General features: G+C 61.4%; 2 protein-coding genes and 1 long non-coding RNA gene across 22 annotated transcripts; 1 reads left to right on the forward strand and 2 right to left on the reverse strand.

The window, feature by feature from the left end:
* The first annotated feature begins 959 nt into the window (after nt 1–959).
* LOC115272982 lies at nt 960–3745 on the forward strand. 3 transcript variants are annotated; one of them, XR_003900586.1, is made up of 3 exons: nt 960–1160; nt 1288–1744; nt 3514–3745. It is a non-coding gene; the product is annotated as an uncharacterized LOC115272982 (long non-coding RNA). The 3 variants fall into 3 exon arrangements; XR_003900587.1 differs by having other exon boundaries at nt 967–1181; nt 1649–1744; XR_003900585.1 differs by having other exon boundaries at nt 969–1160; nt 1649–1744.
* On the reverse strand, nt 3689–16417 carry UCKL1 (uridine-cytidine kinase 1 like 1). 12 transcript variants are annotated; one of them, XM_029915842.1, is made up of 16 exons: nt 16217–16417; nt 9866–10053; nt 9544–9650; nt 9258–9452; nt 9101–9172; nt 7807–7996; nt 7657–7718; nt 6954–6970; nt 5762–5781; nt 4983–5081; nt 4814–4923; nt 4665–4727; nt 4448–4570; nt 4238–4345; nt 4012–4168; nt 3689–3927 (listed from the first exon to the last, which is right to left on the reverse strand). In XM_029915842.1, exons 1-16 carry the CDS (start codon nt 16327–16329, stop codon nt 3848–3850), a joined length of 1704 nt encoding a protein of 567 aa, XP_029771702.1. In that variant the 5' UTR covers nt 16330–16417; the 3' UTR covers nt 3689–3847. The 12 variants fall into 12 exon arrangements, with proteins under 12 accessions (XP_029771702.1, XP_029771701.1, XP_029771704.1 ...); XM_029915841.1 differs by having other exon boundaries at nt 9866–10056; XM_029915844.1 differs by lacking the exon at nt 16217–16417 and adding an exon at nt 13032–15864 and having other exon boundaries at nt 9866–10056.
* Nucleotides 16418–16471: 54 nt separating this feature from the next.
* On the reverse strand, nt 16472–27541 carry ZNF512B (zinc finger protein 512B). Of its 7 annotated transcripts, XM_029915835.1 has the most exons (18): nt 26066–27541; nt 25816–25941; nt 25356–25498; nt 24868–24996; nt 24055–24749; nt 23746–23972; nt 23559–23630; nt 23316–23462; nt 23027–23151; nt 22862–22954; nt 22546–22644; nt 22257–22427; nt 21850–22044; nt 21506–21607; nt 21132–21194; nt 20476–20574; nt 19892–20139; nt 16580–19466 (listed from the first exon to the last, which is right to left on the reverse strand). In XM_029915835.1, exons 2-18 carry the CDS (start codon nt 25937–25939, stop codon nt 19343–19345), a joined length of 2856 nt encoding a protein of 951 aa, XP_029771695.1. In that variant the 5' UTR covers nt 25940–25941; nt 26066–27541; the 3' UTR covers nt 16580–19342. The 7 variants fall into 7 exon arrangements, with proteins under 7 accessions (XP_029771696.1, XP_029771698.1, XP_029771695.1 ...); XM_029915836.1 differs by lacking the exon at nt 16580–19466 and adding an exon at nt 16472–16578 and having other exon boundaries at nt 22862–23151; XM_029915838.1 differs by lacking the exon at nt 16580–19466 and adding an exon at nt 16511–16578 and having other exon boundaries at nt 19872–20139; nt 22862–23151.
* Between the last annotated feature and the right edge of the window lie 36 nt (nt 27542–27577).

A 27577-nucleotide genomic window follows, 5' to 3' on the forward strand; every position in this document is an offset into this window, starting at 1 on the left:
CCTGATCCAGGGGACCGTGGGCCACAGGCGGGGGCGGGGAGTGGGGAAATGGCACCTGAAGGAGATTCTCAAAGTCCACCCGCCCCTGATGCTCCCACGCCCAGTCTTGGAGCTGTGGGCCCCTGGGGGAGGTCGTAGTCTCCATGTGTGGTCAGGGGTCCTACGTGCGTGTCCTCCTCCCTCACCCCACCACCCATGAGGAGCATGACCAGGGAACCACGGTCTACCGTGAGCCCAGCGGGGCAGGTGTGGGGGCGCGCGGGGCGTGGCCACCAGGAGGGGCAGGGTGCGTGTGCCGCTGTCCCGGCTGCCTGCAGGTGAGCGTGGGGCCTGAGTCAACCAACGGTGAGTGGGCCGGGGGTGGGGGCGCTGGGCTCCGGAGACTTAGTCGTGACTTATCGCCCCAGGAGGTCTGGCTGGAAGTGGGGGGACGAGCTCGCCCGCGCAGGGACCCTAGGCCTGGACCCCTCCGCGACCCCGGGGTCCTGTGTCAGGTGCCCTCCGCCCCGAAACCCGTGGACTGCGCCGGTCACCGTCACCACTGGAAGCAGAAACAGAAGCTGGAGGGGGCGACCGGGAAGTGGCGGGACCTGGCTCCCGCGGCGGGGGCAGGACGCCTGGCGCCCGGGGGAGCGCGGGCAGGATCCGGGGGACCCGGGGCGTCCGGGTGTGGAGGGGTCTCCGGTACGGCCTCACCCGGCGAGCGCACGGCCGCTCCGATACCCGGACGCCGGGCAGTCTCCTGCTGCAGAGAGACCCCCGCTCCTACCACTCCTCCGCGGACTGCGCACAACCCCCCGGCCCTGCCTTGCTCCGTCCGGGTGCGTTGTGCCGGGCGGGCCGGGTCCGGACGCTCGCCGAAAGTTCCTGACGGCGCTGGGACCCAGGGAGCGCGCGGCGGGCACGGGGGAGGGGGGGCGGGAACAGGGGAGGATTCGAGGGGCGGGGCAACTGCTAGCCCCACCCCAGCCACGTGACGGCAGGCCAGTGTTCTGTCCCCCTGGAAGCCGGCTGGTGACCAGGTAGTTGAGCCTAAGGACCCGCACCACTGAGAGCCAGGCCCACCTGCCGGCGCGCCGATTCCGGATGCGTCGCTGCTGAAGTTGATACTGCTCACAACCCCGCCCTTCCTCCGGCCCCGCCTTGTGGCGGTCAAATAAGTGGGTCCCTGTGAACCGCATGTGCGAATTACCCTATTCTTGCCCTTCTAACCCAAGCCCAGCTAAAAATCCACCCGCTAACTCTTGTCCTACCCCTTCCCGCCTCCGAATCTGCTGCTCCTTCCAGTGCGGCTCAGACCAAACCCTCGGCTCCATCCTGCTGAGCCCCAGCAACCCTAGCCAGGAATCCTGGCACTTTGCAGAATGTGCGTCCTGGTTCCGGTGGCCCAGCTGAGACCCCGTGAGGGGGAGTCTTTCCGCAGGCCCGTACCCACCCCCAGATCCCACTGATGACAACCTGCACAACTGTGACAACCAGATGTGCCTAATGCTGGGTCTGGGCCCCATCCCCTGGCAGGGGCACCCCAAGCTTCCCTTCCGGCCAGGCCAGGGCATCCCTCATGGCCTTGTGGCAGCTGCTGCTGGCAAAGGGGAGGTGCCTCATGGGCTGGCGAACCTGAGATCGACCCTGGAGACACCATTCTCAGGTTGGACAGTCCTGGAGGCACCGCCCAGGGGCAGCTGCTGAAGCTCTCAGCAGGCGGAGCTGAGTGTCAAGAATGCTGTGTCTTGGGACCTTCTGGGTGAGTATGGGGTGGGCTCCAAGTCTGCACCCTCCCCACCTCTCCTGCTGTCAGGCTCTGAGGGAATCTCCAGGCTATAGCCCCGTCTTCCAAGCTCTCCTCAACTTCTCCCCCAGGCACCTGCCCCCAGCCCCCTGAGCTTCTGCTGGGACCAAAGAGCCCAGATGCCTGGAAAAGCAGCCCAAGGGCCGTCTGGCTCCCAGTCCACCAGAGAGTTTCCTAGGATGGGCTCATCCACCCCTGGAGGGCTTTCCCCAAGCCTTCTCCCGAAATTGGACCCCTCTGATGTGCCCAGAAAGCTGTGCTGATTGTGGTTCCCAGGAAAGTCTTGGACCTTGGATTCTGGTCCTATCTCTGGGACTAGGAGGTCCCCAAGGGCTAGAGGAATTGCCCCCTCCTTTCACTGGCACCCTGAAGACCCTCCCCCAGTGCTGTTTGCAAGGTGACCTACTTCTACGACGCCACAGTTCCCAGTGGGAGATGGGCTCAGGAACTCCACTAGCCTGTGGCCTAGCCTCCCCCGCCCCAGCCCAGGTTGTCTTGGATGAGGGGACCACAGCCTGAGGGGACAGGTCCTCTGGTTCAGGCTTCCCGTCTCCTGATTCTGCCCTAGGCCCCCCACTGACCCTCAAGAAGTGGGAGGAACTTGTCCTCCCCCAGGGGCTAGTGGCTGAGTGGGGGCAGGGGGCGCACTGGGCCCTTTCCTTCCGGCTGCATTGTGCACATACACACATATGTCTGTGGATTTGCTGTGTGTGCTGCTGCAGGAGATGTGGGGGGAGGGGTATTGATACATGTGTGTACATGTGTGGGTTTGATTTATTCTCTGGGAGCTGGTCGCTGGGGGGCCTCCAAGGAATAACCTAGCCTCTGCCTGGCCCCTTATTAATGGTTTGCCCTATTCCTTATCTGGGAAGACCTGATGTGACCAAGGCATGTCCCGTCTTGCCACCCCAGGGCACCTCCTGAGTAGGCCCAGGCCAGGTTCCCAGCACACAGCACAAGAATGATAGAATGGGTGAATGGGGGTCCCAGAATAGGGGAGAGGGGTCCACTCACTGGCTTGGGCAGAAGCCCCTGCTGACCTCTGGGCCCTGTCCGTTCTCTGTCCCTGGTGCCTGGCCACTCCTTGGACAAGCCTCCTGCCTTTATCTGCTTGCCCTTGGCCTGCCCCCACCCAGTGACTTCCTGTCCACGCCCCCACAAGCTTTTCCATGACATGGGCTTTGGGGGGGGTGGGACCAAGGAGATCAGGAAGGCAGGAAAGAGGCAAGGGCCAGCCCTGGAAGAAAGAAGGTGGAGGAAGGCTGGGGGTGCCTGTAGCCCACTCCCAGCAGCCCAGGCATCTGCATCATGCACACCCACACCCAGGCAGGCCTACCACAAACCAGCTGTCTGGGGTGGGGGGAGCGGCAGAAGCCTGCACAGCCTCGAGCCCAGAGGCAACCAAGGCAGGGCTGGAGGTGGGTTTCTGGCCCCACACAGCAGGGCTGGCCCCCTGAGGCCCTGCGGTCCCTGTTGCAACTTAGGGCTCTTGTCAGTGGCTGAGACCCATTGACACTCCCGCCTACAGCCGCCCACACACCGATTTCCGCTGGGCTCCTGATACACACACGTGGTGGGGGTGGGAGGTGGCTGCAGAGGCTGCCTTTTGAGACCCAGAGCACTACGTCCAGGCCAGGGGGCCACCGAGGGACCCATGCAGCAGAGCCAAGAGCTATGGGCCCCAGCTCTCCCCTCCTAAACCTGGCATTGCACCTGGATTGCAGGGAAAGCCAAGTGCAAGACCAGCAGGCCGGGCTCCTGGACTCCCCCGCTCCCCGTGGTGGCTCTGCACTTCAGACACTGGGGCAGCCTGACCGCCGGCCGCCCTGAGGCGCCTCCTTCAAGCCCCAGGTCCCAGGCAGGACAGCACTCATGTGCCCCCAACCCATGAGTCACAGCTTCATTTCCCCAAACTTTATTTTATAAAATGTACAGAGTAAATTACACTATAACGGGTAACATCTTTTTTTTTTTAACTAAAGTAAGTTACGACATCTCTGTAAGCAAGGCCACGAGGCAGGAAGAGGCTCGGTGGGGGCCAGAGCCGGGAGGCTCGGGCTAGCTCGTAGAGGCCGCTTCTTCCTCGTCACTGCCATCGGGAACCGCGTCGGTCCCGAAGTAGCGGTCACCGAAGTTCCCTGGGGAAGGAAGCAGGCCCTTGTGGTGGGGATTCGCGCCCTCCAGCCCCCGGAGCACCACTGCCCGGCCCTGCTCAGCCTCACCGATGCCGGGGATGATGCGGAAGAGGTCGCTGACGTGCTTGTCCACAGCTGTGGTGATGATTCTCACTTGCGGGAAAGCGTAGGCCACCGAGTGAACACCCATCTCTGCCATTAGCAGCGACAGCAGGAAGATCTTGTCCTCAGGCACATCATGGTCCTGCATGGTAAGGGGTCGGTAACGCCCACAACTGGCCCTGCAGCCCGCAGCCCCCTCCAGCCCACTCACCAGGAGCACCCGCACAGCCATCATGGCTGCCGCGCCCGTGGACACGGTGCAGTCCATCAGGATCACGTGGTCGTCACTAATGTCCTTGGGTAGCCTCAGGTAGTGGAGCTGTGTGGAGCCAGAGTCAGAACCAGCCCGAAACTAGGGCTGCCCTTCGGGCTCCCACACCCCCCACGCCCCGCCCATGCCCTCCGGGCTCCTGCCCCGCACCTCGGGCTCCCCAGTGAGCTGGTTGGTCTGGATGAGGATGGTGCCTATGCGGACGTCTTTGCACACGGCCCGCAGCGCAGGCTCCATCGTCTCACCGGCCCGCAGGATAGACACGCCGGTGATCTGCGGGGGCCAGGGGTGGGGGGCCTTGAGCTGGCCGGACCTCCCGCCTCCCGGGCTGCCCCAGTTTCATCCTGGGCTGTGACCCCCCTGGTACCTGCTTCCCCGCATAGCACTTGCCAGCGTAGTCCTGCCCCTGTGGGGTCTGCACCACGCAGTCCTGCACGGAGGAGGCGGGGGGCTCTCATGAGCCTGAGGGCACCGCCACACCCTGTCACCCGCCAGGGTCCCCACCCCGCCCCGAACCTGGAAGGGTAGGAAGGAGAGCGCGTGCTCGATGAGCAGCCGCATCAACCTCTTCGAGTAGAAGATGAATTCGTCCCGGCTGGTCTCCTTGTCCCTGCGGGCCGGCAGAGCTGAGCAAAGGGGCTGGCCGGGCCACCAGGGGCCACCTCGCCCTCAGAAGGGCCCTCACCTGATGATGGTGTGCATGCCTCGCACCTGTGGCGTGCTCTTGAGGACACTGAGCGTCTGGGGCAGAGGGTGGCACTGGTGCGCCGAGGCCAGCGCAGCCCTGGGAACACAAACCAATCGGAGGACTCAAGAAGGGGCGTCTTCTCCTGGAGTCCCATCCTCCCGACCTGGACACTGTGTGGGGGGGCAGATGTGACGGGGACAATGGGGTGTGCAGAGTGGGGGCTGCCGCCTCCCTGTGGCTGACCTGGAGAGAGGGCCCCACCCCTGAGATACACCCACCAGGCCAGGCGGAGCAGCTGACCGTCAGGTGGGAAAGCGAAGGGCTATGGTGTCAGGCCCCGCTCCCAGCCCAAATCCCCTCCTGCGCTTGCTCAGAAAAAGCAAAAGAGGACCAGGTAGTGGGACGGAGAAGTCTCAGCCCCCAGGATGGGTGACTGGTCCCCAACCCCAGAACATGTCTGGGGAACATTACTGAGCTTCAGGGCCGAGCCCCGCCCTGACCCTTCCCTCCAGGTGATGCACAACCCTCTCAGAAGACAAAGGCAAATCCAGCTCAGGGCCACCCCTGCTGCACTAGGGCTGGAACCGGGAAGAGGAAGAGGGTGGAGCAGAGGGGGCGGGGCAGAGCTGGGGTAGCGGAGCCGAGAGGGCGGGGCACCAGGGCGGGGCGGAGCAGAGCGAAGGGGGCGGGGCAGGGGCGGGCGTGGAGAGCAAGCCCCCCTCCCCGGCCAGCGCACAGCACAGCAGCAGCACAACCAGAGCGCACTCTGTCCTCACATATCCCAGCGCAGCTTCCTCTGCTCGCCAGGTGAAGAGTACGTTCAGGGAGGGTACAGGGCAGGAGACCCAGGGGTTTACAAAGAGGAAAAGAACAAAGAGAAAAAGAGCGTTTAGCAGGGGAGGGCGGGCAGCCCCTGCAGCCGCCTCCTGGCTGGCCTGAGAAGAGGGCGACAGAGAGACCCCTGGGGGCTTTGCTCTCCGGGGCAAGGCCCCCCGCCGCCCGCCCACCAGCAACACTTCCTGGGGCTGACAGATGTGAGCAGCCACCAGCCACCACCTCCTTGACTGGCCAGAGAAGGGGAAATGGCCAGCGGCGTTGGGGTGTTTTCTCAAGTCTGAAACCCCAGGAACTGCATTCTCACAACAGTCTTCCAGAGGGCCTGACAGGACAATCCCTGCAGGTGCCCTGGTCTGGAGGAGAGCCAAGCGGTGACTCGAGCGAGGGCAGGCCGCTGAAGGGGCCAGCGAGTGGCCCTGGAGGCATTCCCAACGCAGCAGCTGGGGCTCCCAGTCGGGAACTAGGGGCTTTCCTGGGGCTTCCCGATTCCACAGAAAGCCTGGGCTAAAGGCAGGTCATTCATTCATTCATTCATTCATGCTGAGCAACTGTGCGGACGGGGTGCTTCCTCCGCTCCCCTGCGGCCCCAGTGCATTCAGAGCTCCTCCTGGCTCTCTCCCTGTGCCCTGGGTCCAGGGCTAGATAGGCAGGGGACTGAGGCCTCACCTTCGTCTGTGGGAATCCAGACTGGACCCTCAGATCAGGCAAAGGAGGTACAAAGCCAGGCCCTCTGGCCGCTGAGGGACATGCCTGTGGCCACTGACCTGGGGGTGGGGGGTCCAGCAGTGCTGGCTCAGCACAGCTGTGGCCTCCGGCATCAGACCCCATGCAGCCAGCCCCATGCTGGGACAAGGCCTCCAGAGAGGTCTGACTAGCGTAAAGTCAGGGCACGGTGTGACCCTAGGCAAGTTCCTTAACATCTCTCTGTGCCTTGGTTTCCTCATCTGCCAACGAGGACAAGCAAAGGCACTGTGGGGGCCATCACACCATCCTGTGCCTGGGGCAGGGCTACCCAAGGGTGGGATGACAGGAGAGGACCCTCCCACCTGCTCAGGTGACAACCCAAATTCCGAGCTGCCTGTGGACGTTGGAAATGCCTCCGTCTGTGCAGACAGGTGTAGGAAGTCTTACCTGACACTGAGCTCACGCTGCGGCGGCAACACAGGGAGACACAAGGGAATGGGGGGCACGTCAGTGACGGCAGCACTGTCTGCCTCGCAGTCACCTGACAGCACAGCCCACGGCCACCGTGCACCCTGGCCAGCGGGCCACCCCACCCAGGAACGGACCTGCCCCAGCCCCGCCAAGGGATGGTCTCAGGCGGTTGCCAACCATGGGAGGGAGCCGGCTCTTACGGCCTGTGACCTGGGCACCTTCTGGACTGGGCAGTAAGAGCCAGGGCTCCTGGGGCTCCGTTCCTCAGACCTCAGGCTTCCAGCACCCCATTACGGAGCCTGCCCAGAGCGAAGGGCACGTAACTGCAGGTTGGGGCATCCCTCCTAGAATGTGGCAGATACAGCACCCAGCATGGACACCCAGCGGTCTCTCGAAGATTTGGGAGGAGCTGGAGTGCGCCCTTCCACTCGAAGCCCAGCTCAGGCCGGAAATACCCAAAGGCCCCTCTATACCCCGCGCTTTTTCAGGGAACCCAGTCACCTCTGGCCAGCACAAAGGGCTGGTGGGCAGCAAGCAAGGCCGACCGAGCAGGGCCTGGGACACTGGAGGGCCAGAACGTGGCAGGGGACAGTGAATACATGTGGATGGTGGCTGCAAGGGAGCGGGAGTGGGGCTGGGCGGGCTGCAGGGACCCGGGCACCTGGCCCAGCCGACTCACCTCCTCCAGCTGGCTGTGCATGTGCTGCACGATCAAGTCGATGGCCACCGTGTTCCCGCTCCCTGGGACAGGTCAGGTCAGAAGGGTGACATGGGTGACCGAGGCCCCTTGTGCCCACCTCCCCAGTGGCAGGTGGGTCTGCAGGCTCACCCCAGGGCACCACGATGTCTGCCACACGCATGGTGGGCTGGATGTACTGGTCGAAGGCAGGTTTGACGAACTTATTGTACTGCTTGATGACACCCTCGATGTCTCGGCCTCGCTCACTGATGTCCCGGCGCAGCCGTCGCACAAGGCGGATGTCAGAGTCTGTGTCCACAAAGATCTTCATGTCCAGGAGCTGGATGGGGAGAGCGAGCTGCCGAGCGGGGCATGGCACCAGCAGGGCTGGGGTGGGCAACATCGGGGCCAGCTCCTGCAGAGACCTCTGGCCTATGTGCCCGCCTGGGAGCAAACCAGGCCCTCGGGGGTACCCCGAGGGTCTGGCTGGCACCTCTGGCGGACAGTGTGCATGGCTGTGAGGGCAAGTACACGTTGGGCGGGGGGCGCTGTCCACCAGGGGCTTTAAAGGCCACTGGATGGATACCAGTTCCCGAGGCAGGATGGAGTTGGCATCGTTACTGTGGGTTGCCTGCTATTTATGTGCCTTCATACATGCCAGGGGACTGGGGACTTGCTCCCTCCCCACCACATCCCCCCCACAGTTCTGGGGCTTGGTGAGTTCGGTCTGACCCTGAAGGGGCTGTGTGGTGGGCGGCGCAATTCCCTGAGTCTGAGCCCAAGCTCATGGGTCTCAGAACTGCAAGGAGACAGGACCAGAGCACGGCCGGCTGTGAGCCCAGGCCTCCCTCACAGGCCTAGCAGGGGCAGGAGAGGGAGCCCCGCACAGCAAGGCCTGGCGGGAAGGACGCGACTGCGCAGGCCTCCCAGGGCTCAGGAGTGCACTGCAGACAGCACAGACACAAGCGCCCCTCTCCATCCCAGGCAAGAGCACGCATGGGCACACACACTTGAATCTGCACCCACCACCCCACAGTCACTCTGACCTCAGTGGCTGCAGGGGCCCCAGAGAGCAGCAAAGGAAACACAGACACGAAGAGGGTGAACCAGGGTCAGAAGAGAAAGAAAATAAGGTAGAGGCCCTGGCCTGGGGCTTGTACCCCAATCTGGAAGGGAGCCCCTCCTCAGGCTGCCTCCACGGCCAAGGGCATTTCCAGTCTCTCTGTGGGAGTGGCAGGTCTGCTTGACCCAACGTCCTGACTGGCTCCCCAGAGAGTAGCCATTCCTCACCCAACACCCCATGACTGCACCACAAAGATGGGACAGGTGGCCATGCACCTGCCAGAGCAAGAGGCCTGGCCTGCCTGGAGGAGGCCTGCAGGGAGTAAGAAGCACCGGAGCGGGGTGGGCACCCGCAGCAGGACCATCAGAGCTCTGCCCTCACCTCCAGCAGCGTCTTGTCAGCAAAGGCCATGATGCCCTCAAAGATGATGACGTTTGCACCGTAGAGTGTTTTCTGCAAAGGAATCGTGTGGCGGTTCACCCACTGTGCCCACCGCGCTCCCAGGAGGATCAGCACAGGCTGAGCCCTGCGGGCCTACCCAGTCTTTTTTCCGGCTGTGAGTGGTGAAGTCGTACACGGGAACCTTGACACTCTTGCCCTGCTTCAGCTTCTTGAGGGTGGACACGATGAGATCAAAGTCAAAGGCGTCTGGATGGTCGAAGTTGAAGTTGTTGTGGGCGGCCTGCTCCTGCTGCTGCGTGGTGAGCACCTGGAGGGGGAGGACCCAGGGGCTCTGTGCGCCCCTCCAGGCCATGCCAGGGGCAGGGGTGGGGGCCCCAGGCCCCTCTGTGGACACGGCCTGTGTGTGCAGGCATGCTCCTCACCTTGTAGAAGGAGTCCATGGACAGCAAGACCACCCAGGGCACATCCAGGGCTTCAATGATCATCCTGGCCACAGTCGTCTTCCCAGAGGCGCTGCCACCTCCCAGGCCTGTGGGAAGGCGCGGAGTGACCCTAAGCAGAGGCAGCAGGGCCAGCCTCCCAAACAGGTTCCAGTGATCCCCACTGCCTGACAGCCTGCCCTCCCCTCCCCGGCCTGACACCAGCTGAGGGGCACAAGGCTGCTCACGTCAGTAGAGCTGCCGCTCAGCTGTTCAATGGCAGGTCCTGCCTGACCTGCCCCTGCTGCCCGTGGACCTTGCTCACCGATGGCGAAGGCCTCCTTGGACTGGGTGCCATGTTCATTGTACCAGGGAGGCCGCCCTGCTGTGTAAATGGTGCGCTTGCTGGTACGCAGCAGGGGCGGCTCAGACTTGCACTGGCTGGTGGTGCGCTTCCGGGGTGAGCGCCTGGTGCCCACAGCTGGGAGAAGCCTGTCCAAGGATTCCGCATTGCTGCTGCAGAGAAGGGGCACGCGCTCGCCTCTGCCGTCCTGTGTCAGGGCCGGCATGGCCCCGTGGGGGGCAGCCCCCCACACAACCGCACAGGCACGGCTGAGGTGGGCAGACTCAATTGGGGGGCACACAAGAACTGCCTGCAGCCCATCCACAGGGCTCTGGGCCTCGGACTGTCACTGCCCACACAGGTTCAGAGGGACAGCAAACACAGGGCAGCCAGGACTCTGCCATCTTGGGCCTGGCTCCTTTTTCCTTGTAGGCTGGGCACCAGCTGGCTGCGCGGGGCCCCCATCCTTTCAGGAGATAGAGAGGTGGGCACACCGAGGGCAGTCAAGACCCCATCAAGGACTGTGTTCCCTCCCAGGACACTCTCTGGGCAGCCCTCTTGTTTTATAAGATCTGATCTCTGTCACCCTGCAGGGCACATAGGGAGAGGTACTCCAGAGGCAGAGGCTGCTGACGGGAAAGCCAAGCAGGGCGGCGGAGTGGGTGGGGGTGGGAGGAGGACCTGGGCTGGGAGGCCGACGGGGAGGCCCCTGCTTCTTGCCCTCCTTCACACTGCAGACTCTGGGCAGAAAGCGGAGGCCTCCAGGGGCTAGAAGCTGGAAAATTCAAGCCAGGGAAGGTACAGACAGCATCTGTGCTCCGTCCTGCCCATGCTGTACCCCCAGTGCCGAAGTGACACGCTGATTTCCCTGTCATTTCAAAAGAGGCACAGTGTGACTGCTGGCCCAAAGCCTCAAATCCCAACGGCAGCAGCTCCGGGGAGATGAAATTTGGCTGAGTGGCCCAGCTGGGAGGTAGTGTCTGCCTGGTGCCTGTTCAGAGACTGTGCTGAGACACAAAAAGCCTGGACACAAAGGCCTGGTGTAAAGCCGGCTGCCAGGCCAGGCCATTTCTGGCCACTGCACAAGAGAGAGACTGGACTGGCCAAAGCATCACCTTGCGCACCTGCTCCGGAGGCGTCAAGACAGGTTGTGGCCCAGCACGGCTACTGACTGTCCAGGCAGAGCCCCCAGCGGGTGGGAAGACCGTGCAGGAATCATGTGGACGTGAGGGTCAAGTTAGTCCCCACGGGACGCTGCCTGTAGCACTGCCTGTCCACCCCGGGTCTGGGAGCCAGGGGAGGAGTGCCACCCATGGCACTGGCAGGAGTGCCTGGGAAGAACAGACAGGGAAGGCATCCTGGAAGCACGGCCAGTGAGAAAGCCGAGCGTGATGAGACATGAACTCATTTATATAAAATGGGCGAATGCAGAGCGCTCCCCTGCACACACACCTTCATTAAAGTGTGTGTGAACAAAACGGGGCGCACAAAGAGAGCTACAGTCTTTGGAGCCTGCTGCCACCACTATGACCAGCAGCGCCTGGACTCGGGGTGCCCGGAACTGGGCCGCTGCCGCAGGGAGGGCGGGGCCCGCTCTCCCAGGCCCAGTGCCTTCCTGCCTCTGGAACAGCCTGGGCGTCCTGTGCAGTCTCGGAGCCCCTGCTGCTACCAAGGGCTGGGAGGGCAGGCGCACGTGTGGGGGTGGAGGCAGTGGAAGGAATTAGCTGAAGCCAAAGGCATGACAGGTCGTGCTCAAGAACCTGCTGGTGTGTTGAGAGGGTGACCTCAGCAGCAAGAAACCACCCATCACATGACAGGAGACATGTGGCAGCATCTTCAGGGACAGAGCACAGGGCCGCCGCTGTTCCTTGTCAGGACAGCACAAGGAGCCGGCACTGGAGGTGATTAGCCGGTCTGGGTGCTCAGTGGCCCCTCTGTGGCTCTGGAGACAGCAATCTGGGGGGAGAACGGCCCTACTGCCACCCAATGGCAAGCGTGTGGGGGCCTCTGCCCAGCATGGAGCCGTCCCAGTAGTGCTGTCCACACGCCCGTTTGGTCAAGCGAGGGATGGACACAGGGGGCTGGGGGGGGCGCACACCAGCAGCAGTATCTCCAGGGACTGGACGGAGGGCAGCGCTGCCTGAGCTAACCCTGGACACGTACATCTAACAGCACTGAGCACAGCCCCTGGGGCCCACCCGCTCTGGAGATGACAGATGGCTCATAGGGGAGAGTGGAACCAGTCCTGTGGTGGCCCTGGAAGTGACGGTGGGCAGAGAACAAGGTCTAACCCAGCCCCTCCCCCTGGGCCTTCTTCGAGAAAACTCTAATGTGGAGAACCTGACTTGCAAAGGAGGCGGGCCTCCTGTGTGCTGTTGCTGAGGAGGGCCATGCAGGACCGCCCCGGGCAAGCGCAGGCCTGGGACTGGCGTGGCTCCCAACCCCGCTCCTCACCCCAGCACAGTGGCCTGGCCTCTGCTTCCCCAGGAAACGCAGAGTCTCTATTTGGGAGTGTTCCTTGTACTACTGAGGTAAGGATGGCCACCACCACTGACAGCTTCTGAGGCTCATGCTGCCAACAGCCTGGGGCAGACACCATCCCAGGGAAGAATGCCCATGCGCCAGAAAGAGCTGAAAGTAGGGCAGAGAGAGCTTTGCCAGAAACCCGCCCCATCTAGGGCGTGCGATGGCCCTGAACAGCATTAGGCTGGGTCTGCAGCCAAGCCCGGCTGCATTGCCCTCTCCAAAGCCCCGTCTCTCTCTGGGAACCAGGGACAAAGCCTCGTTGTGACCTCCGAGCAAGCCTCACCCCAATTCTCGGCGACATGACCTTGGAAATGGCAACATTGCACAAAAGATCTCATTTCTTAGTCAACAGATGGTCAGGGTGCTTCTGGCTACAGTGAAAAAAGGTAAGTTCAAACCAAAGGATTATGAGCCACACTGGACCGAGTCTCACCTGTAACAGACAGCCCCAAGCAAAACCAGACGCTGCTGGTGGCCGCCCTGCCTGGCCCCTTAAGAGCACCTACTAGCCTGTTTCCCAACGTCGATCAGACACACGCTGAGTGGGGCTACGAGCGGCCAGGACACAGCAAAGGCAGGCTGCCTTGCTATGGCCACAGGGAACAACAGGCCTGCCACTCACCTGCCTTCTGCTCCAAGGGCCCAGCACCCCGAGATCCTGATGTCAGGGTAAGCTGGGGGGCTGCTCATGGCTGGGACACCGGGGACAGCAGACAGCAGGGTGATCCAGGTGGGCGCAGGAGTATCTCCACAGTGCCATTTAGACCCACAGTAGTCCCCTAGGACAGCTCAGGAGACAACTGAACTGTCCCTCCATGTGTGGGCTGGCAGCACCGCAGATGAGGAGCTGGGGTGGGGTCCTAAGAGCCCCTCGTGTGGAGGAACAGTACTCAGTGCCGGCCTTAGAGGCTGAGGCCACGGGCATTAAGAGGATCACCCGGCTGGGGGCTGTGTGCTCTGCTGGTATTAATAGCACTGACCCTGCTGAAAAGAACAGTGTCGTGTGGCTGGCCCTGGGTGTGAACTGCTCTCCTGTGCACCGGCTGGCACACTGCTGGCCCAGTGTGTGCTGAGGACCTCGGTGCACCCCTCCTAGAGCGCTGTGGAAAAATCTCCAGACCCCAGGCCTGCTTGGGACTGTAAAGCCAATCCTCTCCTACTACCCCCCACACTGGAACAGGGAAATCTGAGGTCTCTCCTGGCCAAGGCTTGCTGAATGCCAATGCTGAGTGTCAGACCCTTGGCCCCAAGGTGCCTTCTAGAGGCATAAACAAACCTGAAACTCTACCCACCTGCCCCACCCCCTGCAGGGGAGGCTCCAGTATGTCCCCCAAGGCCACCCAGTGCTGCATGTTCAGCCAGGGGACACAGTCATTCCCTAGCCTGGCAGCAGGAGGAAGAACGGGTTCAGCCCCAGCCTCAGCAAGGGTAGGTCAGCCAAAAGATCTTTACTGCAGCGTGTGAAGGGGTCTGCACCCCTAGGTCCCCAGCCTCCTTTTCAGCCTTTTTCCTGACTTGGCTTCTACCATGGGGGCTCAGTGAAGAGAAGATTCCACATGAGGTTCACACACTGAAGAGGGGCCGCTCCTGGGGGCTGCCTCAGGAGCAGCCTCTGCTGGCCGCCCAGGTAACAAGGGGGTGTCTGCCTCCCTGTCCAGAAGCTCTTGGAGGCAAGACTGAACTGTCCATCTTTGTGCACAAGAGCTTCTCCCTCCCGCTCCCTGGCCTGGACAAACGGGCGGGGGCTGGCCCACACGTGGGAGGCTGGAGCTGTCCTGGACAGGGCTGCAGAGTTGGGGCATGCAGCACCAGGGCCTTCACTCGTACCTGACACCCCGTCCAGGTTTAGGAAGTTTGTTGGGTAAGTCAAATGAGGCCAGATGGAGGACGGAGGAGCCAGGCCCCAGCGGATCCCAGACTGGCTCAGGGACAGAGGCATCAGGATAGTTATGTCAGGGCAGGTCAAAATGGGCGGGGGGTGGGAGGAAGGGGAAGAGGCTGCAGCCTTAAAGGGGCTGAAGCAGGCTGCATAAACTTGCACAGCCTCTATCCCACTACCCTGGAAACCTCCCTGCAGAAGCCCCTTGTTCCTACTCCTCTGGGTGGGTCCAGCCAGCCTCCTTCCATTCCCATAGCTGCAAACCCATCTCCAGCTAGCCCACCAGGAGACAGCCTCAGGGGTTCACTGTTATCACCACCATTCTCTTTTACCCATCAGCATGTCCAGTGCTAAGGGAGTCAGAGGCCTCTGTCCTCATGGCGCTAAACCCTCCAGAGGAGCAAGCAGACAAAAAAACAATGGCAAGGTGGCCAAACGATACCAATGTGTCCGCAGTGATGTAGAAGAAGCTGGAAGGATGGTCAGGGAGACCTTAGCTCAGGGGCACTGGCACATCCACCTAAATGGCAACCAGACCCAGCACTGGGGCCCTTGGTGGGTGTGCAGGGATTGTGGGGGCAGCACAGAGAAACAGCCCTCAGGACACCAGCATCAGGGGACAACTGTGAAGCCCAGAGGCAGTGCCAGGGTAGACCCCATGGGCCTCTGGAGAAAGCGAGTCCGAGTCTCCACTTACTGCTCCCAGGTCCTGGTTCTCCTCCTACAACCTCTGCTACTGGGGGTGTTGTTGGGGGTACCCATGCCCATGACTTGATTCTGCACACAGAGGGGGGCCCAGACTGCAGCTCCCACCAATTTGTGTCCTCAGGGAGTGCTTTTCTCAAGAAAATCTTACCTAGCTTTATCCTCTCTGATCCTGGGCTACGTCAATGATGCTTTGGAACTAGCAGGTGTCACAGACTCAGATCCTATGAGACTGTCACCCTGCGCCAGGCACCTAATCACTTTCTGCTGGGAAGGTGTGAGCCTGGAAGGACACAAGATGCTCCTCAGGATCTGGCAGCTCCTGAAGGAGAACTGTCATTGCAGGGCAGCCCTTGCCCCATTTCCCTCCCTACCAAGAAAGAGGCTGCCCTGGCACTCGGACCATTCTGGAGGAATCCAGGTGCATAGCATTTCTGCCTTGGAGAGGTCACCCAATCCCGGGATGAGATGCCCGGGCTGGAACCATGGTTTCCTTGGACCCCCACAACCTGTGGCCCTCACAGAATCTTCCTTTGGCACAGTTTAGACCCAGAAGGGCAGGGGCCTGCTCCTGATTGTGGCTCAGCCACCTTCCCCTCGTGAGCCTGGCCCCAGAAGCGCTCAGTAGGAGCCCAATTCCTCTTGGCCTCTTCCATCTGTCTTCCCAGTCAGGGTGACAAAATGGCCCTGCCTCCGCTCCACCCCTCCAACTTCAACTTCTGCAAAGCCTCCCCAGAGCCTCGTGGTGCGGCACCACAGGTGGGGGCAGTCACCAGGCACCATCCCATCGCCAGACTCAGGAACCCTGGCCTCTCAAGTGGGGCAGGGGCTGAGTCTCGACGGATTGCACACTGACCACCTCAGACACTCCAGCCCAGAGGCTTCCCTGTCCCCTCGAGACAGACACCAAAGTCCATGCTAGCTAGATGCAGAATCCACTTTATCCGCAAAACCTCAGAATGGGCGCCCAGCAGGCCCTGCCCACGAGCCCGGTGCCGCCGGCCATCGGGGAGCGGCAGCGCGGACACAGTCTCATCTCCAGGCTCAGCGTCGCCAGCCCCGCTAGGCACCGGGGAATCTCCCACCCCGGCCGGGGTCCCCAGAGTGTCCAGACCCAGCCCGTCGAGATCGCCCCTGCCCGCGGGCTATAGGGCGCCGGATCACGCGGCGGACGCGAGGGGGCGTGCGCGGCCCCCAGCCCGTGCTCGGCGCGGCGCGCCTACCGGTCCTCGCACGAGGTCTCGCTCCTCTCCACCGGCCGGTCGGGCCCGTCTCCCGCCGCAGCGGGCGGCAGAGGTAAGCGGGGCGCGTCAGCAGAGGCTGGGGGCGCCGCCATGGAACTCTGAGGCCTCTCCGCGGGCCGCGGTTCCGGGGCTGCCGCACCGGCCGCCGGGAGTCGTAGTTCGGGGCTTCGCGCTGCACACTCGCTGGCGCGCCGCACGGACTACAAGTCCCACAAGGCCGCGCGGCTTTGCGGGCCGGTACTCGTAGTGCGGCCTTACCCACTACGAGCGGGCGGACGGGAGTCCTCTGCGGGGAAAGATCCCACCCCGAGCTTTACCACAAATTCGGCAGCACAAAGCCCCTGGAAAAAAAATCAATAAACATTTATTTGATACGGTCATATTTAATACATACAGTTGATGGCCCACCCCCGCGCCACTTGGGGTCGGGGGGCGGGAACGAGGACCGGGGACAGATGGTCACAAGGCGGGCAGGGCCCGAGCTCACCGTCAAAACATCTTGCAAATAAACACTTTGTAGATAGAATATATATGTATATATACGGTTACAAGTGATAGCTGGAACCTCTCTTCCGAAATGCACTTATGTACGGAGAACTGGCATTAAAAAACCCAAACCAAGAAACCCAAAGCACAGGATGTGTGGCTGCGAGGCCAGAGGTACTGGCCGACCGCTCCGTGAACCCCAGGCCTCCAGGGTAAGCCACCTGGGGCCCGTCGAATTGGACACCGGGACAGCCCTGCCTTTCGTGGGTCACAGTGCACCCACTCTCTCCCTTTTGAACCAGAGGGACAGGAGGGGGGGCTACGGCTGCAAGGGCCACTGATCACCTCACACCAGGATACATCCTCATCTGCCTTTGCACAAAGTGCATCCTATTTTTGTGTGAAGTGTTAGCCCCTTGAGTTGGCCCTTTCCTGTTCTCAGGGCAATGGTGGGTGGGCTGGGCCAGAGGTAGATCTTCAGAAAGGGACCTGGCATTGTGCCCTGGGCTTGGGTCTTGGGCAGGGTTCATGCCCACCATGCCCTGGGGGTCTGCCACTCCAGTCCCTCTCACTGAAGGTGTCAATCAAGGCCAGGTGGTTACCTGGCTGAATCCCCACCACAGTGGGAGATGGGCAGATCCCACTGAGCTGCCCAGGGCTCTGCCCCCTTTGGAGGAGGGCTCTGCCCACCAGCTCACTACTGCCACTCACCAGAACATGGGAAGCAGGAAGGGAAGAAGGGAGAGAGGGGTCCGACCCAATAGTCACTTTTGGCAGCAGCCCCCCACACCCACTTTAAAGACAAAGAAGGGGGTTAAAGTGCTAAACATCAAGTTACCCAGGACCCCACCTCTTCCCACACATCTAGGTGGGGTTCCCAAACCAGGGACCATCTGTGGATTTCAGGGAGCAACCTGGAAATTCACCCCCCAGCAAAAACCCAGCCCCCCACTCCCTAAGGGCTAAGTACCTGAGAGGCTGGGGCGGGTGGCCATCCCCAGCAGAGGTGTTGGGGTCCAACCTCCTCCAGCCATTGGTGACAAGGACAAATGCACCTGGGGCTCCTGCCAGCACCTACATCCCCTCCCTACCCAAAGCTGCCCCCCGCAGTTGCTGCCTGACCCCACCTCTGCCTCCACCAGCTGTATTACCATAGTGACACCCAGGAACACAGAAAAGTCATTCTGCCCATGCCACCCTCCCTTGACTTTTGACACTGGATCCATCCACAGACATCCATCTGCCCATGCCTCCGGTCTTTGATCAAATCAAGGTGTGAGTGGGGGTAGTCCAGGTCTCGCCCCCCCCCACTCCCCCCCCCAGCATACAGGCCAGGGTTGCCCAAGAGCCTTTGGGTCAGAGGAAGGAAACTGGAGATGGGCAGCGTGACCAGCCCCAAAGCCCCCCCTGGAACCTGTCTCCCTACTGCAGGGCTAGGAGAGTCAAGCCAGGCTTGGGGCCCCTCCTCTCCTGGGACTAGATGAGGATGGGAGCTTAGGGGCAGAGAGGTGCCCAGTCAGCACTGCCTCCCTGAGCAGGGGAGAGACACCCCCTCAGCCCCTAGATCCACCGTCGGCACCAGGAAACCCTTAGCACCAAAATGTCAGATTGTTGTTTTTGTATAAAAAACAGAATAAAAAAAAGGTTGTTACTTGTCACAGCAACAAGACTGGCATCCACTACACCCAGGAGACACACGCACACGGGCAAATATCAAAATTCACATCATCCAGGATCGGCAAGGCCGAGCCCTCAGCCCACCCCCTACCCCCCAGTGGGAAATAACCTCTGTCCAGACCCAGTGGCTCTGAGTACCCTCCTCCTCCCTACACTGCCAAAGTTGGAAAACAGGGCCCAGGGAGGAGGCCAGAGGCAGTATGGCCACCTGGTCTGGGTGCCCTGGACTCCAGCCTGAACCCTGGTCAACCTGCAGACCTGGCCATCCTCTGGGCCCCAAAGGGGGCCAGCGCAGAGCTGCCCCCCAACACGATATGACCTTGGCCAAGCCCCCTCCTGGCCTTCAGCTCTCATATCAAAAGACCACGCAACCAGAAACAAAAGGGCAGGTAAAAAAAAGGGGAAAAGGGGACTCCCATGGAAGCTTAGCCACAGGCCAACCCAGACCAGCAGACAGAAGGCTGATTCCCACAGGGATTACTCCTCAGAGCTGGGCCCCAGTTCCATGTCCCACATGCTTGTGGGTCCCAGATTGACCCTAGAGCTCACACTGGCCCATCCCTAACCCACTGGGCTGCCCCTAGAGCAGTGGTATTAGCAAAGCTGGAGACTGGAGGCAAAGCTATGCTCCATGCGGCCCCCTTTACCCTCTGCTCCTACAGCCCTGCAGGTGAGAGCAGAACCCTCCCCTTGCCCCAGGCAGGGAGCACCCATGAAGATAGAATGGCAGGAGACCCCTCTGTTAACAGGGCCACCTCCACCCATCGTGATGGACAGGGGCCAGTGGGGCAGGGGCCCAAGCATAGCCGGAGTGAGGGGGTTCACACAGGCAGGGGAGGGGGGCCTGGAGAGGTAGAGAACAGAAGCAGAGGAGCCAGATGTGGAAGGACGAGGGAGGCCACGGTAGGGCTGGCTGTCCGGTCCGCATGGTAGCAGTCAGACTCAGAGTCTGTCCTGGGAGGTAGCTGGGGGTGCTGGGGTCCAGTGTTGGGTAGAAAGGTGAGGCTGCTCAAGTGCCCTCATCAGCCCAGAACCATGGGTCACCGAGGGCCCCAAAGCCTTGGGCCTGAGAAAGCAGATGGGGCATGGAGCTGGCATGGAGCTCGCACGGTGAAGGCCATCTGCCTGCCTTGCGCTGCCCCATGGAACTGAGGCCTAAGCCACAGCCCCTCCTCCTGCCCATCCAGGTCCCCAGACTCCGCCAGGCCCGTAAATGTCCCTCCGAGCTATTGCACTTCAGTTGCTGCCATGGGCCCTCCCCCCAGAGAACCAGCCTAGGTGTGCCCTCTGTAGCCTGCACAGGAGAAGGGCCACCGTCACAAAGGAGAGAGGGACTGGCTGCCTCTGCTGGACAGATGAATAGGCAGGGGTGGGGGGTGGAGAACTGGAGGGCAGGAGGTCCCGGAGCTAGCTACCCCCACCCTGAACAGAGTGGGCTGGGTGTCAAATGTGGGGACCAGGCCCCACCCACCTGCCAGCCGTTATGCTCACTTCTCAGGAGCCTTGCTGGCTCCGACCTTCCGGCCAGTGGGGACCCGGGCCCCTCTGTCTTTGCCTCCTGGGGGCCAGTCGTCCCGACGTGGGGGGGTCTTGGGTGCAGGTTCCTCAGGGGTCCGCTCCTTGGGTTTTCGGCCTCGTTTCTTCCCACCTGCCAGCCTCTTCTTCTCCTCCTTCTTGGGTGCCAGTGAGTCCTGGCTCCTTTGTTTGGGAAGTGGGTCAGCCGAAGTACGGAACCAGTTCTGGAAAGAAGAAAAAAAACCACAATGCAAACCCTGAGACAGGAGGGTGCTATGCACTGGGGCCAGGCAGACCGCTGCACTAAGGTGCCTCCTGCTCAGGGTGCCGGGGGGCGTGGTACCCAAGCTTCTCTCATCCTCCAGGGAAACCAGAACCCACTTTGAAAAAAAAAACCCACCAGATTTCTTTTTTCTTTCTTTTTTTCCCTTGAAACCACCAGATTTTTCAACCTTGGCTGCTTGTTCAAAGGCCATACAAATTATTACCCCACCACTCCTGCCCTGGCCCAATCCCCTGCCTGGAGCTAGCCCCTCTGATGCAGGCTCAGCCCATCCCACCTCTGCATGGGTCTTGAGGATGTGATACTTGACGCCACTCTCAGAGCTGAACTCCTTTGGACACAGCAGACAGCAGTACTTCCCCACCAGGTGGTCTCCCTGCAAAGCATGGGGCAGGCCAGCCCCCAAACATTGGACCCCACCCTGACCCAAGGAAGACCAGAAGCAGCAGACCCAACCGGGGAACCCTGACCCTCTTCCTGTGCCTGCGTGGCTATAGGGTCGGGACAGCCACAGCTCATCTGGATGGGTGCACAATGGGTGAGCTTCAGGGACCCAGCAAGGCCTCTCTGTGGCAGGACCTCCAAGCTACCCCCACTACAGGGGAGGTAAGGCGCCTTGGGGAAGGGCTGCAGCCTTTGCCTAAGGCTCCTCACCCCAAGCCCAGGTCCACTGTTCCCACTTACACCCACACAGATGAGGAGCCCCTGTGAGCAGAACAACTTGGGCTAACTGACTCACGGATAGGGTTGGAAACTACGGAAGTGTCCTGGGCTGGGCTGACTATCAGGCACTGGCCAGTCCCTGAGCTCATGGAAATGGCCGCCCTACCCGACTGGGGTAGGGTCACACCCCCCCAACATGCAGGAGTCCCTAGGGGTTGGCTGGGAGTGCAGAGCACCCACCCCACCATGGGAAAGGGCCTGGGGACTGACCTTGCTGCAGCTGGCGAGATGGGCCTTAAGGCCGGACACACTGGAGTAGATGGCTTCACAGCACTGGGGACAGGAGACAACAGTGGGGAGGGGATTCCCAGCAGATGTCCCTACACAGATATACACGTACCCCTGGCCAAGGGATTATGGGGTCTCTCTGGGGTAAGTGGGGAGCTTGACCCCAGGAGTCTTGGGATATGAGCAGGCTACACCTCTAAAGCTGAGATTATCGGGCTCCATCTAAGGACCTCCAGGGGCCAAGGGATCACAGGTAGGCTGGTCCTTTGGAGGCCTCCTATCCAGGGCCACACCTGGACTCTTTATCCCTGAGCGCCAGTATCCCCACACCCACACACCAGCCTGTCCCAACTCACGTCATTGGGGCAGTTGACATGGCCTTTCTCCTTGACTTCATTCTTCCACGCCTCCAGCAACTGGGGGTTAAGTGTGGGTAGGCCTGGCCGAGTATAATTGAGCTGTAAAACCAGGTGAGCACCAGGGTGAGCCCAGGGGGCATGTGTAACAGAGGCTACCAAGTGCCAGGCCAGAGCTGACTCCACCTGCTCTAAGGACCTGAACTGTGCCCTTCACAGATGAGAGATGTGAACCTGGAAGGCCAGCAAATGGCCCAAATTGCAGGGCGGGGCCACGGAAGGGGCTCCCAAGCAAGGGCACATCCTGCTCAGAGGCAGGAGCTGGGGGCCAGGCTGCAGCTCACCCGGGCGGTCTCAGGTACCAGGTCATCCTTCACCCGCCGCTTGGTCCAATCTCGGGCCAGTTCGTCCTCTGCAATCTCTTGCAGGTGGAACACGGCAACCTGCGCTGAAGTACGGCGGATGCGGCCACTGGGGGTCCGCTCAACACCCAAGAGGTCCTCCGTTTCGGGGGGCTTGTCCTCAGGCTCCTCAGACGGCTGCAGAACAGGGAGACCAGTGACCAAGAGGACCCACGTGGCATGGAGGCACAGAGATAAGAGGCATGTGCCGCAGGCAGCGAACTCAGACACCCTAGGCCCCATGCATGTGGCACCCAGCAAGGGAAGGGAGAGCACACACAGCAGGTGGCACGTGACACACATGCTTGGTGCCCCGGGGGGCAAGAGGACCCAGGCCACGGGCTGCTCACTGGGGCTGTGTGCTCCGAGCGCATGTGGTAATCGTGCCCAGCCTTGGAGCGGTACGTCTTTCCACAGTGGGTGCAAGGAAAGGAAGGGCTGTCCACTTCACAGGGAGGCTTTCCGCAGCGTCGCTGGTGGTACTGGTAGCCCATGAGGCTGGAGAAGGCAGCCCCGCAGCCCTGAGGTCAGAGTCGGGTAAGTGGCCAGCAAGGAGCTGTTGTCCCACACCATGCATCTAGCCCCACGCCATGTGCGCCGCCCTACGCTGTGCGCCCAGCACCCAGCCATCCCACTGACCTCCTGGGGGCACCGCAGCCTCCCCATCTGCTTCAGCACCTTGCGCAGCCGCTCCCGTTCCTCCTGCTCACTCCCCTCCGAGGCCTCAGCGTCAGAGGGCTGGGGGGCAGGCCCAGCCTTAATATCCCCACCACCATAGGGCCCCTGCCCCTGCCCAGGGGTCAGGGGCACAGATGTCCAAGGTAGCATGGGAACCACTAAGTTCTGCTGCCATGTGGTGATGAAATGTCAGTGGTCAGGGCAGGGCAGGTAGGGTGGGGTGGGGTGAGATGGACTAGGAGGCCAGCGGTTGGTTGGTTGGTAGGTCAGGGCGTACCTTGGCGCTATGCTCAGCCATGGTGTGGTAGTTGAGGCCGGCCTTGGATTTGAACTGTTTCCGGCAGTGCTGGCACTTGAGAGCATCCTGCAGCTGCAGACATGCCCCTGTCATGAGAAGCTGATTCTGGGCACTTCCCCGCCTGGGACCCCGGGGCAGCCTTACCTTCTGACACACCTCCATGTGCTTCTTAAGCCCCACAAGGGTCTTTCGGGTGACCACATTGCAGGTGGGGCAGACAGCCTCCCCCCGTTCATGGATGGCCCGCTGCCACTGCTCCTCAGGGCCACCTGTAGGGCAGGGCCAGGGCCTCAGGGGCTGGTGGGGGCTCCCGGACGCCCTGGACGCCAAGCAAAGGACCCATGGTCCACGCTCAGGCCCTAGTCCCTGTGGTCCAGGATCCGCCCCTGAGCTGAGATCTGTCCTGGGCCCTGCCTCATGGCAGCCCCCCCACCTGGAGCTGGGTGGGCCGTGGGGGCCGGCACTTCCTTGCTGACCGTGCTAGCAGGAGCCAGCACCTTCTTCCGCACGTCCTCAGGGCCTGGCCCCTCCTGCTTCTTGGCACGGTGCATGCGGGATTTGTCCTCTGCCTTGGCCAGGCCTGTGTGCACACATAGGACAGGGCAGGTGTGAGCCAAGGGGGCAGGCACACTTGTGCACGTGTCTAGCCCCAATGCTGTCCTAGCTAGGACCTCACCTTTGAGTCCAAAGGTCCCTGAGATGGACGGCTGCTCCCCTGTAAACTTCTTGGGTGTTTTCTGTTTCCTTCCTGACTCGAGGGAGAGAAAACAGGGCCCAAGGTTTTGGTCAAATAGCCATCGGGAGGCTTGGGCCAGCAGACCCCTACCCCCACCCCAGCCACTGCCCCCCCGCTCTTGTCTTACTGTGCTTTGTGCGCTCTGTTCCCTCCTCAGGTGGGGACACAGGGCCGGTGGCCCTCGGTGCCTCCTTGCTTCCCAAGGGCCTGCTGCCCAGAGAAAGGGGGCTGCTGCTGGGGTCTGTGCTCAGCTGGAAGGCCGAGGTGTGGCCTGTGGTGGAGGAGCCATACTCCCCATTCTCTGGCCTCGCCTGCTTTGGCAGGATGGGACATGCATCCAGGCTGTCCGCAGCCCTGCAGGGAGCAGGCAGGTGAGGGGCAGGAGGGCCCACTTTTGACCCTGTTACCACCTCGAACCCGGAAGGAGGCCCCGTACCTTTTCTTACCACTGCTCCTCCCTGCGGCACGAGGAGTTTTGTTCTCAGACTTGGTCAGCAACACCATTTTGCAAGGTGGTGTGTGCCTGCTGATGGCAATGGGCCTGCTGACCGTCACCGGCTTACTGACCACAATGGGCCTGCTGACCGTCACCGGCTTCGCGACTGGCACGGGTTTCGTAACCGTCACAAGTTTTGTCATCGGCACCGGTTTGTTGATGGTCACTGGTTTGGTCACCGGCACGGATTTGGTGACTGGCACTGGCTTGTTGAGACTCACTGCCTTGGTGACTGGCACAGGTTTGGTGACCGGCACCGACTTGGTGACTGGTATGGGTTTGGTGACCGGCACAGGCCTGCTGACCGTGACAGCCTTGGTGACCGGCACAGGCCTGCTGACTGTGACAGCCTTGGTGACCGGCACAGGCCTGTTGACCGTCACTGGCTTGCTGATGCCGATAGGTTTGCTGACACCCACAGGTTTGCCAATAGTGACAGGTTTGCTCACTCCAATGGGCTTGCTGACCCCAACGGGCCGGCTGATGGTAACCGGCCGGCTGACAGGCCCAGGCTTGGGGGCAGGCAGGGGTCGGTCCATGTGGTTCCAAATCCGGTGCTTTTCCAGCTGGGTCTTGGAGGTGAATGCAGCCTCACAGAAGGGGCAGGGAAAGGTCAGCCTTTCTGAGATGGCACCCTGGGTGGAGAGAACAGGCATGGGATGGCAGCCCAGGCCTCTGCCCAGACACACCTGAATAGACAGGTAGGGCAGGGCAGGCCCCAGGCCTCCTTTTCCCTGCCCCACAGCCCCTTACCCCTTGGCACCGCTGGTAATGGTACTTGAGCCCGTAGATGCTGGGGAACTCCAGCCAGCACCCTGAGTTTGGACACTTCACCCTTGAGTGTGCCTTGAATTCATCCTTCCACTGGTTCATCAGGGAGAGCTGGGCATGGAAAAGGCGAGGCTGCTGACCCCCAGCCCGCCAGCTCTCTGCCAACCCAAGACCCAGACTCAGAACCCTCCCCAGGCCTGTAGGACAGACAAGCTGCAGGAGCCCTTCAACCTCAGGACTGCAACATTCAGGCCACCCCAAGCCGGAATGGTGTACCTGACCTGTTCTAGAGCCCCACAAACGTGGTCCACTAGGTCCCAGGCCACACCGTGAAGCCAGAAAGCATGGAGCAACCTCTGATGCAGGCTGAGGGCTTGGGGCTGGATGTGTGAGAAGCAAGCAAAGGCAGGGCAGTGGCCTTGGCAAGCAGACCCCATCATGAGTCCCACCCCAGCCTTCAGAGAGCTCACAGGAATGTCTCGGAGGGCCTGATTCTCGGCTTTTGGACGCCCCTTTTTCTTCCCTTCCGTCCTGTCACTGGCTGGACTTCCCGGGTCAAAGCAGAGTGGGCCTTGGCTGGGCACTGTTTGCCCACCCCGGACCACCGGCATCCCTGCAACACATGATACGCCAAGGCTTGGAAGCTGCATTTCCCACAGCCTCACTTGCCATCCAGGGCACTGGTCAGGCCTGAAGTAAGTCCTGCTTCCCCCACAGTGATGCATGGCGAGTGGAAGACTGTGGTCGGCCTAGGACAAGAATCCAAAGGTCCAGGCTGCCCCACCCTGGGAAGGCTCTCAAGAGCCCAGGTGGCCCCAGTGGGCTCCCAGGAGCTAGACTCCTGGGGAGCTGGGAGCTGAGGAGGGGTCCCACAACCAGTAGCAGCTGCCTATGGTCACCTGGAGTTGACCTTGGCCTGATGCCTCTTACCCAATTTTGGTGGGTCATGCAAAACAGGAAGTCGGACTTCATTCCGGCCTCCATCCTTCCCAGGTCCACTCTTGGTGGATCCCGGGAGCCGGCGGCTTCCTCCAACACAGAAGGGATCGGTCATTTCTGCAGAGCAAGTAGACAGACGTGTCAGGTCCACCAGGCCCAACTCAGGACATGAAATGGGCTGCCCTTGAACTCTGCCCCCAGATAGGGCCCTCTCCAACTCAGGGGAGGAGAGCCTGCCCACCTGTGTACGTGGCCACATGGGAAAGTAGGTGATGGAGGCTTCTGGTTTAGGAGAGGGGCTGCTCAGCTGAGGTCTCCCCAGATTATCCAGGAGACACGATCATCTTGGAAGCACCTAACTCTGTCTTGAAACCCTCATCAGCTCTCATAGACTTCCTCTGTCCCCAGACACACAGTCCTAAAACGTGCCAAGAATCATACCTGGTACTGGGCTGGGAGCAGTCCCCGGAGAGGTGAAGTGTTCAGGAAGAAGGAAATCAACATCTTTCCCAGGAGTCAGTTATGACACCAATAAGGCTGTCAGCTCACAAGCTGTCCTGGCCCAGCACCTCGGTGCTCCACAGCCCCGCCTAGACTGAAGGCAATGCCGCCCTGCCTGGCCAGGCACCCCTGGATCCTTCTCTCCAGGACACAGATGGAAGATGGCCAAGACAGGCACTGAGGGCCTCTAGCCTACTCCTCAATTGAGTAAATTTCCCTGGGGGAAGGAGTGGTGGGGGCAGATCAAGGATTGAGGATCCCACAAGTCCCCATGCCAGTGGAACCACCCTACCTGACCCTCTTCTCAGCCTTGTCTCCAGCAGGAATCCCTCAGCCACCCTCTACCTGGCTAACCTCCTCCCCCTCACCTCCACCCTCAAAAGCCTCTCTGTCTCCCACCTATAGGTCCACCAGTACCACTCCAGAAACTGCCAGCCATCTCAACCACAGGGATTACCCCGCTGCCTGAGGCTATACCTCCTGGGCCCTGTTCTGCTGGGGGACTCCGGACCCTGAGAGCTCTGGGAAGGGACTCTGAGCTCTGTCCTACTGGATCCTCCCACAGGGACACCCAAGGCCACAGGAAGGGGATGGGGGGGAGTTGTATGGGGAGGCAGCCCCTCCTCTGGCAGTTCCTAAGGAACTTACATCAGAGGAGATGAGGAGGGACTGCAGCGCCTAGCAGGGGTCCAGAGACTGAGATCAGAGGTAAGGACAGTTACTGCCCATTACCAAGGGGGTGCCCATATCCTGAGCCCAGGAGTAGGTCCGGGTCTACATGGGCCTAAACAAACTTCTCTGAAGTCCTCACACCAAAACTTCCAAAGGAGACATGCCAGCATCAGTCACCCCAACCCCGTGGTGACTCCAACAGCCTGGGGTGTGAAAGCCTACCAAGAACCCACTTTTCAATCTCTCCAGCTTGGGTGGAGAATTCAGAGTTGGGGGGCCTGGGGCCAGAGCTGGCCTAGGGGGCAGATACCCTCTTTCCATCTAGGACCTGTGACTAGAACGACGGGAGGAAAAGAGATTCCACCCGGTCGGACGACCCAGCAGGGTGGCAAAGGTGGGACCCTCGCAGGGGGAGGGGGCCCCACAAGCAATGCATGCGGGGAGACCTCGGGCCCAGGCCGGGCGCGCGGATGAACCCGGCCAGGGAACGCACACCTGGAGACTGGCCTCGCCACCCACCTGTCACCTGCAGCCGGGGTGCGGGGCCCGGGCCCGACCCCGAAAGGGCCGATCGCGGGCG

This window comes from Suricata suricatta, chromosome 12, assembly GCF_006229205.1.
Source record: "Suricata suricatta isolate VVHF042 chromosome 12, meerkat_22Aug2017_6uvM2_HiC, whole genome shotgun sequence".
Lineage (NCBI taxonomy): Eukaryota > Metazoa > Chordata > Mammalia > Carnivora > Herpestidae > Suricata > Suricata suricatta.